Genomic DNA, 16,769 nt, shown 5'->3' with positions numbered 1-16,769 from the left:
TTTCATGGAGAGAAACAAGAAAGCGCAAGGTATTGAGATGTTTGAGGCCGTAAATAAATAAAAATCTCTATCTTATCTGCATCTTGGGTATTTCGTCGTAGTACGTCAGCTAGATAATTTAGAATGGGTTTCTCATTTATATATAGCCAGAACCTGAAGACCTTAAAGGAAAAACTACGAAGGGGGAGAGAGAGGATGGAGGGGTAGACAGAGGCATGGCGGGAGAAAAGATCATCATCATATATATATATAAAGAGAGAGAGAGAGAGAGAGAGGGAGAGGGGGGACCAGTCAAGCAGCACATCACGCTGTAATTCTTGGGCTGAGAAATCAACACTTAAAAGCCATAATTTTAAGGAGCGATAAGAATTTTTGAATAAAGGAAAATGGGTAGTGGTGGTGGGTAGGTGAGACAAAGCATGATTATTTCAAAACCGTGAAAATGAATAAGCATTACTACATTCGACAAAGAAATCCAGCAGTAATATGTGATGGGCGAGATGAGGAATTGGGGATATCAAAAACCCTTACATATTGTCTGGTTAATATATTTTCACTCCGATGGATGTGTAATGTAATTGTACATGTTCGACAGTGTTTTGAGAGAGAAGTTAGGGATTAGATGCCGTGTGCAAGTGAGAAGACTGTGCTGGCTTTGGTCATATGATGTGGATGGATGCCAACAACTCCATAAAGAAGAAGCGATCTCTCTAAGTGGATGGAACACGTGGGAGTGAGAAACCCAGGAAGACATTGGATAAAATACTAAAGAACGACTTCAGGACGTTGAACCTTTCAGGCGAGATGACAAAGGACCAAGGTAGCTGGTGCCTTGCTGTACTCAAGAAGATCCGTACTACACAGCAAAAGTCTTAAGACCGGTCCCTCTGGTGGTGTAAAGCACCCATGACAGTGCCACACAAAAGCACCCAACACTCTGAAAAGTGGTTGGCGCTAGGAAGAGCATCCAGCCGTAGAAACCATGACAAACCAGGCTGGTGCCTGGTGCAGCTCTCATCAAACCATCCAACCCATGCCACCATAGACAACAGACATCAAATAATGATGATGATGATGATGATGCAACAAAGAACAGCAAAATGTTCACGATAACACTCACCACTGTTGCCACGTTTTGCATGCCTTTTGCCAAATTTCTTTCTGCCACCCATTTTGCCAAGCTTCTTGTTCTTCATCCCAGCAGATTTAGCTTCAGAAATTTTCTTCCAGTGTTCATGCTCAGCATCTCCTGAAAACATTATCATTATTAATTAAATACAGCACTTTATATTAATTATTAACTACAATGTTTACATTAGTTTGAGTAACAAGGATAGCAGACAGGATTTCTAAATTAGGGAGCATATATAACAGGAGAAAACAGGTGTAACATTTAGGAATGATGGTGATTGGAAGAAAAAGGGTCACAAAGAGGAAATTCTAGAATGACTGGCAGGATTCATGCTTCTACTCGATAGCAGAGTACCACCCCTGTCCCTCTTTACTGCTAATCACTCATCAACTGACACAAAGCCACCACCGGCCCCTCACCATTACTCTCTCTCTCCACAGCAGAGGGGGGTCTTGCCTTGCAAGTTACTCATTGGCCCTTTCAGTGCCAGTGCCATGCAAAAGGTAACCAAAGCACTCTGAAGCAGTTGGCATTAAAAAGTGCATCCCACCACAGAAAACATGCCAAAACGAGACTATGGAGCTTGGTGCAGCCTTACCAACTCCTGTCAAAGCATCGAAACCATGGAAAACGGACATTAAATGATGATGATAAGTGAGCAGAAAGCTGACTGGAAATGCGTTTGGAGAACCAAAAAATAAAAGTTGAGTAGCTAAAACAACAAATTCTGTTTCTCTGCCTATAACGAAAATATCTGAAAAATTGGTACCAGTTTTATACTGGAACCAACATTGACGGTTTTTTACTGGTTTGCTACTGAACAAACCAGTTCGTGCTAGAAAGAATATTAGTTAATGGATAGTTGACTTTGTAAGAATTTAGAAACTTCAAGAGAGAACATGAAATAATTCTTGTTTGGAACAGTGAAACTCAAAGGAGATAAAGCTATAATTTTCTTCTACTCTAAGCACAAGGTTTGTAATTTGGGGGTGGGATTAAGTTGATTACATCAAGCCCAGGGTTCAACTTGTCCTTATTTCAGTGACCCTAAATGGATGGAAGGCAAACCTGGCCTTGGTGGAATTTGAACTCAGACCATAAAGACGGATGAAATACCTCTAGGTAGTTTGTCAAGTGTGCTCATGATTCTGCCAGCTCGCTGCCTTTATAAAGCTACAAATAATAGCACTGGATTAAAAACCGTTTGGATGGTTACATTCTATCATTTATGACTTTATTTGCTTTGAGTTTCACTGTTACAAAACACAATTATTTAACCGAATAGCATTTTGCTAAAACAATGTTCTTCCTGATAACCATCCAATAATAAAAGCAACTGAGCAGCAGCAGATTGTGGATGGAAAGGACTTCTACAATCGCACACGGATTACTAGCACAATAAACAAAACCAATTCATCCCACACACTCACTGAAAAAGTAGAGAAATGACATACCTTCAAGAACATCACCCTTCAAGACATTGTCTTTTAGCTTTATGTCTTCACTGTCACAATCTTTGGCTTTCCCGAGAACCACTTTAGCTTGATTTTCTTCAAGGAAACGGACCCAGGCCTTAGTGGAGAAAAATTAGGAAATTTTTGTTTTTCATTTACTATGTTAATATTCTTGCAAATTGTATACATTTTCATATACAAATATTTTTTAAGTAACTTAAAAAAGAAAAAGGTAAAAAAACTGATTCCCCTGCCAAATAAAACTCTGAAAAGAAATTTTTTAACATGTTGTCACCAACGATTTACCTAAAATTATTTACTCACACGTTGCTACTGCTTCATGTGATTCTTATTAAAAAATGCTTAGAAAACTACAAATTCAACCTCATAGATTGTGAATACAATCACTGCTCTATGTTTCAGCCTCATAACTTTACAACAAATCAATGAAAACCATAAGGATTTTAAATAAAGTTATCTTATTACATTCTTTGTACTTCAGAAGTCTACTGCATTCGTATTTTTAGGTAATTATTGTTTTTTCTTTCTGACGAAATGCAAATGGGGAGATAACTCTTGAGACCAGAGTAATCTTTCTTAGTGTGACGTGACGTCACAAATAAAAAATATTATTGCATGCCATCCCCTAATATAATAATGAGCGTAGTATTTTTATATATCTGTCGAAAATCACGCCGGGGGCAATAGGAGAAAGAGTAGGAGAGAAAATAGTAATTCAGCGAAGGAGAAGTAGTGAGAGTAGCAGCTTCGACAGAGAGGGAGTGAGAGAAAGTAACAGCAACGAGAGAGAAGTAGCAAATAGCGCGCCGTGTATCTTCTGTTTTTCTCTGTCACAACACATGGATGAGAAAGGAAGGGGTGATAGATGAATAACAAAGGAAATGGTAAAAAAGAAATAAAAAATCAGCATTTCAACTGTGTGAGTAAAAGGGAGGTATGTGAATGGTTGTGTGCGGTGGACGTGGGATGGTGAACGTCCAACACTGAAAAGAAAAACCAAACAGCATTTCAACTGTGTGTGTGCATGGACAAGAGAAGCATGTGAATGTATGTGAACATAGACAAGGGTATTAATTTGGTTTACCATCCATATCTTCTACTATAACAATACTCTTGTGTATTTCTCCATCACAACATCATCATCATTTAACGTCCGTTTCCCATGGCGACATGAGTTGGACGGTTTGACTGGGGAGTGGCAAGCCAGGAGGCTGCACCAATCTCCAATCTGATTTGGCAATGTTTCTGCAGCTGGATGCCCTTCCTAATGCCAACCACTCCGAGAATGTAGGGGGTACTTTTTACATGCCACTGGCACGGAGAGCCAGTCAGGTGGCACTGGCATCAGCCATGTCTGGATGGTGCTTTTTACGTGCTACCAGCACGAGCCAATCAGGGTGGAGGGGAGGGGGGACTGGCTGGCATTGACCACACTCAGGTGGTGCTTTTTTATGTGCCACTGGTACAGGGAGCCAGTCAGGTAGCACTGGCATCAGCCATAACTACAATTTCCATTCTTGATTTTGATGCAATTGAAATTGTGATTTTGATTTTTTTTATTCTACTTGATTCAATAGGTCTCCTCAAGCACAGAATGTCGTCCGATGATTCAAAGGTACTTTTGAAATGGGTTGGTTAATGTGACACTGGTGTAAGCTAAAGCTGTGATCTCACTTTACTTGCTGGGTCTTCTCAATCACAGCATATCTCGAGAGGTCTTAGTCTCTTGTCATTGCCCTTGTGAGGACCGTGTTCGGAGGTCATGCTCTACGAAAAAGGAAGGGGTGATGGCAAACTTATTAGTGGAATGACAGAAGTTCTATGGTGAAAAAAAAATCAAACAGCGTTTCAACTCTGTGTGAGTATATATATGTATCTAAAACAGAGTCATGTGAATGTTTGTGTGTGTGTGTGTGTGCAATGAAAGTGGGATGGTGAACATTCAATGCTGCAAAGAAAAATCAAACAGCATTTCAACTCTGTGTGAGTGGAAGTATGTGAATGTTTGTATATGTGATTATTTTGTACCTTATTTATATATAAAATACTACAATTAGCCATTATTTTTGATGGCAAGGGGCCAGCTAGTTTAGTTAATAAGCTCTCAGATTCATTCACACTTATTCATTTTAGTTTAAGATTTCAATTATCAAATTTTCAAATGCTACAATGCAGCTCTTCATATTGGAATGTGTTACAATTTTCTAGACTCATCCTACTGTAGCACTATGCCAAGTAATGATGTCTGTCAATATAACAAGCATCACCCATTCCCTAGCTTTCAAATTGATTTCTGTTTTCCTGTTTTGTACATTGACTTGTTACTTATAAACAAATGAACCTCCCAAGACTAATTATATAATTAATTGGCTGAGTTGTTCAAAATCTTTTAAGCCCTTTGCATGGTAATTCTGAAATCCAAGCATTCAGATATTTCAAGGAGCAAATATAATGTTCCTTTCTCTAAATCCTTTTTAATAACTGGAAATATGATTGAATTTTTAAAACCTTTTTCATTAAGTAATGGATGAATGACATCAATGCCCATCAACAGAATACTGGAGAACACTAACAGGCCCCTTATTAGCATTAGCTGCTTGACATCAGAACATGGCAAGAACGTTCATAATATTAACATGCAAGGTATAAATGTTAGGAAAAGACAAAATCTTTGGTTGAATTTTTCCAGCCATCAACAAACTATTTCTCAATTGAAGAATCACAAAACAAAACCAACCTCTGTGTCACCTTTATTATAGTCAACCCAGGCTACAGCAGCAAAATCAGAGAAGAAAGTCCTGATGTCTTCTCTGTCTAAATCCTGTGTAAATCCTGACAAATGGAGAACTGATCCAGGAACAATTGTTATTCTTTCTTTCTGAAAACACAAAAGAAAATTTATTTCCATTTGTTATTCCTTCAAAGTGAGAAACACAACTGATTAAGTTCAACAGGTATTCATGTGCTGTCACCACGTCCAGACTTATCTTTACAACCAAGACAATATATAATCAGGAGCAGACATCAGCAGGAAATCCAACCGACTGAATAAGTATCTCATGACTTGCATGGCAGAATTCTTCTGAGCCAAAGAAGCAACAGGAAACAGCATCAACATGGCAACAGAGGAGTTCAATCTCTCTGCCACACCTTCAACAATATTAAGTGATGAAATGGGAAAAAAGAAATTCTTGAAGGTTTGGAAAGCATTTGTAAAATTTGAATATTTGTATATTGATAGGGCAATTGTTTTAATAACTGGTTTTTAAACAAAATATTCTAATTTTGTTATCAAGCAATACAAGAATACAAACTGAAGAATAACATTTACAAGCTATACCAGGATATATCTATATGTTTTGTTTGGTTAACAGCAAGATTAACAATTGGAAGATTCCAATGCCACTGAAGTAACAGAAAAATGGGATAAAAAAAAAAAACCTTCAAAATAGCTTTATATCCCTTTTGTTAGCCTTTCACAATGTTAACCCTTTTGTCTGGTTACAATCTCATATTTCCAAGCAAAGTTCTTTTTTTTTTTTTTTTTACCTGACAACGTAAGAAAAAGAAAACTTACCTCTTCCATTTTCTTTAAATGTTGCCTACAAAATGAAAATATGTACGTGAGTAAAAAGGGAAAGCTTTATGCAAGCCAAGTTGGAAATTGAATATAAAAACAGGGAAATTTAATGCTTTAACTATAATAGAAGCTTTTCTTCAAATTCCTATATACATACTTGAATGAAAAAAGAAAGTTTTTTTTTTTTTTTTTATATGAAAACTCACTCTTGCTTCTCTTTCATGAGCTGTTCCTTATGTTGTCTCCTCTTTTCATTTTTCTTCTTATAATATTCATCCCTGAAAAGAGAGATTGTGTTAGTGAAAATATTTCTACGAAAGAAAGTGATAATAAATATGAATAAAAACCAAAATTATCTACATCTGCTGCTCCGTATTCCAAATTGAATATTAAAAGAGAGAACAAATGAAATCTTTGAACCTTTTCAAACACAACCCTCAAAGATTACTTCTGATTCCATTAAAGCGTTCAAATATTATTCCAAAGTAGGAAACATCAAGGCAAGTTACAATTTATATTTCTAAAAGACTGCTACAATTGACCAGAGCTTCAAAAGAAATTTTAAAATATCAAAATTGAAGTCCAATCTCCATAAATAATAACTGTTTGTCAGAGAAAGTCTACCAATGGATCGACTAGTGAATTGCCAAAATTTCTCATAAAATAAAATATGCATCGATTATTATAAATCAATAACAAATGCATAAGGTTTATTCATACCACTTCAAAGTGCAATCTACAAGCAGTTTTATTTTCATCTTTATTTCACAAAAACTACAAGTTTAGAAATGCTTAAGGAAAGCAGAAAACTTCTGAATGATGTAGAAAGGAGTTAAGCAGACATTTAATGTGTCGTCAGGTCAAGCAATGGACACACAAAAAGTGAAGAGGATTTCTGGCAGGCTGACAAAGACCCTGGATGAGATGCTTAAAAACAGCTCGCAGGTAAGAGCCACCATGAACTCTTCAATGGCTTGCTAGACACAGGAAATATTTTTAGTCAGCCAAAAGATGATTTAATTTGTAACGGGGATAACTGCATGAAACCATACTACCTGTTGGCAACAAATAGCTTATCTTTTTTTGTGCTTAAGGCAAATACTTTCTAACTTATTCCCCTTCCTCTTCCAACTGGGATAGACATGTATCTACTCTACAGCAAGCTACCTATCTTCATCCTCTTTATCTTTAATCTCTCAACAGGCACAAATAGTATCCTTTGATACTATTCCCAGCCAAGGAGTTTTGTCTTGCAAGTTGCTCAGTGGCCCTGTAGGTGTCAATGCCATGTAAAAAGCACTAGTGGTGCTGGTGTCACATAAAACACACACCCAGCAGACACTCTGTGAAATGGTTGGCATTAGGAAGGGCATCCAGCCATAGAAACCCTACCAAAACAGACAACTGGAGCCTTGTACAGCTGGCCAGCCCTGGTCAAACCGTCCAACCCATGCCAGCATGGAAAACAGACGTCAAACGATGATGATTCAAATTAGAACTAACCAGCGCATGTTTTGCCATTCCCACACACAAACAATATCACCAAAATATTGACTCTATAAAGCCGAGTTAAAATATTTTCTTTGAAAATTTTGGGAGGAAACATTTAAAGCTAAATAATAGCATTAATTATGAATAATAGAATGGTACTGAGTGGAACAGGAATGATTTACCATGTTTTTACAAGGATCATCCCAGAACTGGAGAAAGGACAACACAAAACTCTCTCTCTCCTTTTAACGTCCGCTTTCCATGCTAGCATGGGTTGGACGATTTGACTGAGGACTGGTGAACCAGACGGCTACACCAGGCTCCAATCTGATTTGGCAGAGTTTCTACAGTTGGATGCCCTTCCTAACGCCAACCACTCCGACAGTGTAGTGGGTGCTTCTACGTGCTACCGGCATGAAGGCCAGTCAGGCGATACTGGCAACAGCCACACTCAAAATGGTGTATTTTACGTGCCACCTGCACAGGAGCCAGTCCAGCGGCACTGGCAACAATCTCACTCAAATGTCTTTACACTTGCCAAAAATTTCAACTCTAAACCTACCCCCAAAATTGCAAAATTACTCACTTGCGATATCTAACTATTTCATTTTCTCCATATTTGACATCTTCAGCCTTTAAAAATTCTTCCAGTTTATCTTTTTCCAAAAAGACAACAAAAGCAGAACCCTATAAAATACAATGTACATCCTAGTTATTCAAATAATAGCGAAAAGAAAATCAAATGTTTTTTGGGTTTTTTTTTTTGCATGTCATAAAATTGAAAAATATTAGCAACAAAGCTGCCTCCAAATTCTGTTTATTAAGTAACTTAACAAGCAAATTAAATTTCGTGTACACCAATTCTATTTAACTAAACATTTCACACTGAAAAACCTTGAAACCATCCCAAAGTCACTATAAATTATGTAAATTAGTTTTTCTTAGATTTTACTAAATTCTGCAATCAAGCAAAACACAAGCTGGATTTAGCATACAAATTTATGCAGCTACCGAATCAATAACAGTACATTTTTATAAGTAATTAAGAGTTCAGAGTCAGCATACATGTGTGTAGAGATTAACCAAGATAATAAAATCTCAGTTATTTTGCACTCTAAAGAAGCTACACTTGCTTGCTTGCCACTGACAAACTGAAGGTGCATAGAAAGTATATTGAAATGAGTTGACAGAAAATTGAGGCTGTTACATCAAATCGTCTTCCCTATCTCTAAACGTCTCCCCTAACATCCATCCCTTTCTTTGTACTATTTGAACTCCCACCCCATACACTGTTCCCCGTGGATAGGCTCCAATACATCTCCAACACAGCCTATTTCTCTCTCACCTTCTTTGTCCCACTGGGGTAACCAAGTGTCTTCTCCTGTATAGTAAGACAATTGTCTCTGTCCCTCTATCATACTCTAACCTCTTGCCTGGCACCACAGCCCCTCTTCCCCTTCATTCCACTTCCTCTCTTAACTAAGAGGTCTTTGTCTTGCAAGCTACTAGGCAACCCCAATGGTGCGTGCTACGTAAAACTGTTGTGTCGACGCCCTTAGGCGAAGAAGTAGGATCTCCCAAGACATATAAATAGAGGTAGTCTGGCCAGGGTAGGAGTGTTGAGTAGCAGTCATGTCACGGTTGAGTAGAGATCATCCGAAGGTGCTAGATAGCAGTAGCGTTGAGACGTAACAAAAACACACCTGTGCTGGTACCATACAAAAAGCAGCCAGTACACTTGGTCAAGTGGTTGGCATTAGGAAGAGTGTCCAGCCATAGAAACCATACCAAAATAGACAACTGGAGCCTGGCACAGCTCCAGTCAAACCATCCAACCCATGCTAGCATGGAAAATAGCTGTGAAATGATGAGGAGGAGGAGGATGATGATGATTGACCAGGATTTATTCTATTATTATTTTCAAATCAACTCTACTGTTCATGCTATTTTTTAGAACGTTATTCTTAACAGATTTCTCCCAAACAGACCCTTTTACTTTGTAAAAAACTATACCAGATTTTTCTGCAAACTTTCATACAAATTAACTAAAGGAGAGGGTATCCATTACAACATCAACTGCATCTGACTGCCGGATGTGATCAACATGCATGAAGGACATGGTGAGCTCAGTCAAAGCTGATTCAACCCATCCCAGGTGAAAGCTACTGTTTCCTAAGTTAACCAAGGCAAAAAGAAAAAAATAATAATTAAAAGAAAAATTTCAATGAAATGCACTGAAATCTTGGTTTCAAATTTTGGCACAAGGCCAGCAAGTTGACTACACCAGCCCCAGTGCTCAACAGGTACTTATTTTATCAACCCTGAAAGGATGAATGGTAAAATCAACCCTTGGCAGAATTTGAACTCAGAATGTAAAGACAGACGAATTGCTGCTAAGCATTTTGTCCGGCCAACAATTCTGCTGCCTTAAAATGCATTGAAATATTAAAAAACTGAACACACTTACAGTAAATTTTTTACTTCCATTTTTCTTCATTACTAGATTCTCAAGTTCACCAAATTTTGCAAAAAAAGCCATCAGATCATCAAGACTTACATCATCTGGGAAGCCTTTCTGTACAAAGAACAAAACACAAATGAAATTAGTTCAAAGAAAAATTTTCCTTTAGTTTTCTGTTTTTTAATCACAAAACTGAATCAAACATACAAATATATCCAGTTCAGGTTTTTCTTTTCCCAACAACTAAACAATATCACATTATTCTTAACCTGTGCTGGTGCTAGTGTCCCTTAAAAGCACTCAGTACAATCTGTAAAGTGGTTGGAATGAGGAGGGGCATCCAGCCATTGAAACTATGCCAAAACAGACAATTGGAGCTTGGCGCAATCCTCCGGCTAGCCAGCTCCTGTCAAACCATCCGACTCATGCCAGCATGGAAAATGGATGTTAAAGGATGGTGATTTAGTGTTAAAACAATGGTCTTAAAATAGTTCTATCTTCAAAACTGTTCAGACAAAGATATATCCTGCATAATCAATGCAACCAAACTGAAGACAGATGCTAGGTGAACACCATAGAAAGCTTTGAAACTTATGATCACCAACTGTGAACTTTGCTTTAACAAATTGAAGATCTTGTCTTTTTGAATAAACAAAAAGGTAGCTGCACACTCAAAACCAAGTAGAAGCTGGAGATGCAAAACAGCAAACAAGTAAGTCAAATTAACAATACAGAGAAAAGAAAAGCATACCACATAAAGCGTTCGATTGCTCATTTCTTCCCTTCTTTCCCGTGTGTTCTCTGGCAATGGCTTTGCAGTTGAACGACGGATCTTTGTGCTATCTTCATTGACCTATAATACAGGGTGAGAAAATAAGAAAGACTTAAACTTCAAATAATCCAAAAAAAAATTTTTTTAATTCATGTGAATTATGACAAGTTACAGGCATAAAATAACTCAAAATATTTTGAGGATTTTCTGACTATAGCCACATTTATGATTTAGAATTTCCAAAAGACAGAAATGTTGTAATTTAAATGTTTGTTATCCCTCAAACTTGTGAAGGTCAAAAACAGGCATGTACATTAGAAGATACTGTAAGGCACAAATAGCATTTACAATAATTACAAAAATATTTAATAAAAGATGTATAAAAGCTTAAAGCTAACCTCCATTAGACCAGATTTTGATTTCTTTATAGCATCACATATCACTTGAGCCTCTTCACTGAGAGTTTTCAGTCGGTTAAATTTTAGCATGATTTCCATTGAAACCCCTTGTTTAAAATGTTGGTGAAGGAGAACAATTGAAATACAATGAACAGCAGCAAAAAGAGGAAACAGTCTGATATAAACCCAAAAAGTAGCCCCACATGTTCAGCCCATTTCATCACAGACTGTCCTCCTTGACAAATATTTCCAGCTTGGGAAAGGAAATGTGATGATAATATTAACAGTTGTGCTAAGGATGAAAGTAAGTTAAACCTAAAGCTCATTGAGAGAAAATCCATTATATGAAGTATGATATATACAATGAAACTACTGGATCAACAGTGCCAAGAGAATAAAGAGTATTGGCCTCATAGATGTGTTTATGTAATTATTCTAAATCTAAGTTAAGGGAGTGACAAGAGCAATACATGCAAAGGACCTTTCGTACAATCACTGACTTTATCAATTAAATGCCCTTTTCTCTTCAAAGTCTGGTTTGAGTCTGTCTGAGAATTAGTTTTATTCCAGTGTATGTAGATGTGTGGTTGCTTACAAGGGAAAGGTGAGAGTAAAGAATGAGTGTGTGTGTGTGTGTGTGGTGTAGCTGGGTCTTGTGTGTATTGAAATTGTTCATAAATACATGTAATTATGAACAATTCCAATACATAACCATGCACATGAAACACATGCATAAACACACAACCACACACATACATGCACCCAAGAACAGACACACAGATGCTTACCTGTTCAAAAACAAAAACAGCTACAACAAACACACAAACATTCACAGAAATGATTCAACAACACACATCCTGAACACCCCCACCCGGCCCTTCCTCACATAAGGAACTACCCCCATAAATCTAGACAGGATGACAAGCGAATCTGAGCAGATCTGACCTCAAACAAGGAGGCCAAAAAGGCTATTAAAGAGGTCATGGATGACCAATGCACACGCACACTCACACAGGCAGGTATGCGCACACACACACACACACACACTCTCCATTTACTCTCACCCTTCCCTTCTCTTGTAAGCAACCACACATCTACACACACAAGAATAAGACTAATTTTCAGACTCAAGTCAGGCCTTGAAGAGAGAGGATGTCATTAATGAGGTCACGAATAGCAATGGGAGGACTTTGACAAACACAAGACGAACGATTGATTAGTTAGCTGGTTAGATATTTAACCAGGTGACTAAGAATAAAGAAGTGATAGTCAACCAGTGCCTGTGTTTAGTATTGTTGGCATATTCAAGAAGTCAGGCTTCATAAGGTGAATGCAAAATGAATACACAGATGTACTGCAACCCTATTTAATTTGCAATAAACATGCTAAAACACTAAATAAATTGAAGTTCTGATAAAATGTATTTTATGTAAAATGGAAAAAAAAAAAATGTATATATAAAAAAAACAAACATCAACAATGAAAAGCAGAAAAAGGATACAGCCATCATCTAACTTAATTTGTTCTTGAAGAAACCGATCTCTGGAAAGGTTGATGTCTCCAAAATAATACTGAAACAAAGAGAACACACACAATAAACACAAATAATGACAAGCCAAATAGGGAACCACTTTGTGGATGACACGAACACAAAAATAGCAGCTAAAACCTCGTACCAAACTGATTTGAAAGAGGAAAGACATTTGGGAACACACAATTCTTGAAAAAAATATGGATGGTCATGAATACATTTGAAGGTTAATTTGAGGTTAAACAACAAATGCAAGAAGCACAAATGGTACGAGATTTAATGTTAAAGAATGGAACCAAATGAAGTAACTGTTTAGCATACCTCAATCTGTCGAACAATTTTTTGTTCAAGATTTGTTAAAGTTTCACCGTTTGTTTCAGCCATTACAACCTCTAAAACGAAACAATAAAAAGAAAACTCTTTAGCATTCATAGATGACTGTTGAAAAAGAGAAAAAAATATTATTCTCTAAGCAATTTGCTAGATTAGTTTCAACGGAACTGGTTGTGTCCAATTTCAATGCTAAAATCTGCTTCTCAACCATTAACTTATTCAGCATTTATTAAAACTCCTTTATCATCATCATCATCGTTTAACGTCCGCTTTCCATGCTGGCATGGGTTGGATGATTTGACTGAGGACTGGTGAAACCGGATGGCAACACCAGGCTCCAATCTGATTTGGCAGAGTTTCTACAGCTGGATGCCCTTCCTAACGCCAACCACTCAGAGTGTAGTGGGTGCTTTTACGTGTCACCCGCACGAAGGCCAGTCAGGCGGTACTGGCAGCGGCCATGCTCAAAATGGTGCATTTTATGTGCCACCCGCACAAGAGCCAGTCCAGGGGCACTGGCAACGATCTCGCTCGAAAATCCTACGAAGGCCAGTCAGGCGGTACTGGCAACGGCCAGAGCAGATTTATTTAGCATATTATGACAAAATACCTACAACAGATCTAATTGTTCAGGATACACCATGTCTCCGCCTAGCTAGACATACTGTGGTTAACTGTACTGAATGCAGTGTTTTAGTCTGAACATCTAGCAATCTCGACTTCCATCTAATCTGTTTCTTGTATTTCTTGCCTTGGTGACCACAGCAAAAGTAGACAAGATGGACTTTGTCAGGGTGTGATATTGTCCCCCTGCACATAGCCCTGGTGCATAGTATTTCAGGCTGATGATGTTATTTGTCTGGAATAGGTGGAAGAGTGTATTCTAAATGAGCCAGCTATTTACATTGCATTGGCATTAACTATAAATGATGGAATTCACCATAGCATAGGTGTATGAGTGGCTGTGTGGTAAGTAGCCTGCTTATGAACCACATGGTCCTGGGTTCAGTCCCACTGCGTGGCACCTTGGGCAAGTGTCTTCTACTATAGCCTCGGGCCGACCTAAGCTTTGTGAGTGGATTTGGTAGATGGAAACTGAAAGAAGCCCGTCGTATATATGTGTGTGTGTGTGTATATATATATATATATATATATATATGTGTGTGTGTGTGTGTGTCTGTGTTTGTCCCCCCCAACATCACTTGACAACCAATGCTTGTGTGTTTATATCCCTGTAACTTAGCGGTTCGGCAAAAAGAGACCGATAGAATAAGTACTAGGCTTACAAAGAATAAGTCCTGGGGTCGGTTTGCTTGACTAAAAAAGGCGGTGCTCCAGCATGGCCGCAGTTAAATGACTGAAACAAGTGAAAGAGAGTATAGCAATAAAGTGTGCTCCTTGCAAAGTCCAAATGCTTTATCATTTTAAGTGTTTGTTGTCATATAAGTGGATTTGTGCAAAACCAATATATACGTGTGTGTGACAGACCCCTTCATGGAGATGGCCCTGCTTGCTATGTAGAAAAGGTGTTGGGCGAACCTCCATACAGTGTACCCAGTGCAAGCAATGGACACATAAGAAGTACAGTGGTATCACTGGAAGGGAAAGTAGTCTTTACATGTGGCAGGTTCCCTCAAACATCAAGGATGATCCTTATAAGCAGTAGAAACAAACATTAAATGATGATATCTATATAAACATATATGTACATATTATATATACATATACACACACACATATCTATCTATCTATCTATCTATATATATATATATATATATATACACATATCTACATGAACATATATATCTACACACACATCTATAGTCATGGCCAATGCCAGTGCCACCTGACTGGCTCCCTTGCCGATGGCACGTAAAATGCACCATTTAAGCATGGTCAATGCCAGTGCTGCCCGACTGGCCCCACCGTGCCAGTGGCACGTAAAAAGCACCCACTACACTCTTGGAGTGGTTGGCATTAGGAAACCTTACCAGATCAGATTGGAACCTGGTGCAGCCTCCAGTCCTCTATCAAACTATCCAACCCATGCCAGCATGGAAAGCTGACATTAAACGATGATGATATCTATATATATACTGCAGTATCAACCAGACCAACAGATGCTATTGTACACCACTGGTCACAATGCACTTCCAAGTCTGTCTGGATTGCGCCAGTCTTTTCCATCTTGACCCAAATTGCTTGACTAAATCATCTTTCCATGGTCGTAGAGGCCTTCCAAGTGACCTTTACCAATCTCTTGGGAACCACTCAGCAACTGCAAGGGTCCATTTGTTGTCTGTAAACCTTGCAACATGTCTCACCCAATCCAATGTTCTATCCTCTTCGTAGTAATCACATCTCTCTTGTGTATGAGAGGACAGAGCTATTGAAGAGTCTGGCACATATGGTATTGTCTATCTTTGTTTTGGTCCCATCCATTATTGATAGTAAATGCCTTCCATCCTGCCCCTTATTCTCTCTCAGATATCAGCATCCATACCTGGACATCTATTCAGTGTGTCCCCTAATTAGACAAACTCCTTTTTCCTCCTCGATTTCACTGCTTTCCACCTCTATTCGACCATGAGCTACGTCTTCCGACTGCATATATTTTATTTCCATGCTGTTCATTTTAAGGCCTACAGCCAAGCTCTGATTGTCCAACTCTGTCAGCATATACAACTACTTGTGTGTGTGTGTGATAGATGTGCAGGTACAATAAACACTAAGAATGTACAGAAAACAGACTCCCTCAAATATTCAGGCGGATGCTTAGAAGTAGTAAACAGATTCCGCTGCCTAGGCAACCAAGTAAGCAGAGGAGGAGGATGCTCTGAAAGTGTAATTGCTAGAATAAGAAGAGGCCAGGCCAAGTTCAAAGAGTGGATCTGGTTGGTTTGGCTGCCAGCAGCATTTTCTGTTTGAATAGATTTCATATTCAGTGTAATGATACACTTTTATAGGCTAATGAATGATGTGAAAATCATTTTCACAAAAATCAATCAATAAAGAATTAGTAGCAATTAAAGTTTGAAAATTTGATGTAATTTTAGCCAATCATAAGCCACAGACACATTCATGCTTGTTTCCATAGTAACAACAAGCCAAACATAAGGACTCTTTCATTAGCGAGAAAGCACATGTTGACAAATATATTCTACACAATGCCATTCACACGGTTATCCTCATCCGTTTGCACCATGTGACCATACCAGTGCAATCGTCTCTCATGCACACCACAACTGATGCTTCTTAGGTCCAACTTTTCTCTCAAGGTACTTACACTCTGTCGAGTATGCACACTGACATTACACATCCATCGGAGCATACTGGATTCGTTTCTTGCAAGCTTACACATGTCCTCAGCAGCCACAGCCCATGTTTCACTGCCATGTAGCATGGCTGTTTGCACACATGCGACATACAGTCTACCTTTTACTCTGAGTGAGAGGCCTTTTGTCACCATCAGAGGTAGGAGCTCTCTCAACTTTGCCCAGGCTATTCTTATTCTAGCAGCTACACTTTCAGAGCACCCACCCCTGCTACTGACTGGGTCACCTAGGTAACAGAAGCTATCAACTACTTCTAGTTTT

At 38.3% G+C, this 16,769-nt stretch overlaps 1 protein-coding gene across 1 annotated transcript in view; it reads right to left on the bottom strand.

The window, feature by feature from the left end:
- LOC106870751 (lupus La protein) overlaps nt 1-16,769 on the bottom strand; it is a 27,984-nt gene that overhangs the window by 8,269 nt on the left and 2,946 nt on the right. Inside the window, exons 2-12 of the mRNA XM_014916946.2 lie at nt 13,162-13,232; nt 12,811-12,880; nt 11,310-11,416; nt 10,891-10,992; nt 10,146-10,253; nt 8,265-8,365; nt 6,394-6,465; nt 6,185-6,209; nt 5,345-5,485; nt 2,587-2,704; nt 1,121-1,249 (exon numbers count right to left, since the gene is read on the bottom strand). Coding sequence (XP_014772432.1) covers nt 1,121-1,249; nt 2,587-2,704; nt 5,345-5,485; nt 6,185-6,209; nt 6,394-6,465; nt 8,265-8,365; nt 10,146-10,253; nt 10,891-10,992; nt 11,310-11,416; nt 12,811-12,880; nt 13,162-13,224 — 1,036 coding nt within the window. The 5' untranslated portion in view covers nt 13,225-13,232. The remainder of the gene's footprint in view (nt 1-1,120; nt 1,250-2,586; nt 2,705-5,344; nt 5,486-6,184; nt 6,210-6,393; nt 6,466-8,264; nt 8,366-10,145; nt 10,254-10,890; nt 10,993-11,309; nt 11,417-12,810; nt 12,881-13,161; nt 13,233-16,769) is intronic.

This window comes from Octopus bimaculoides, chromosome 2, assembly GCF_001194135.2.
Source record: "Octopus bimaculoides isolate UCB-OBI-ISO-001 chromosome 2, ASM119413v2, whole genome shotgun sequence".
NCBI classification, from domain to species: Eukaryota; Metazoa; Mollusca; class Cephalopoda; order Octopoda; family Octopodidae; genus Octopus; species Octopus bimaculoides.
This window is presented reverse-complemented; position numbering and strand designations above follow the sequence as displayed.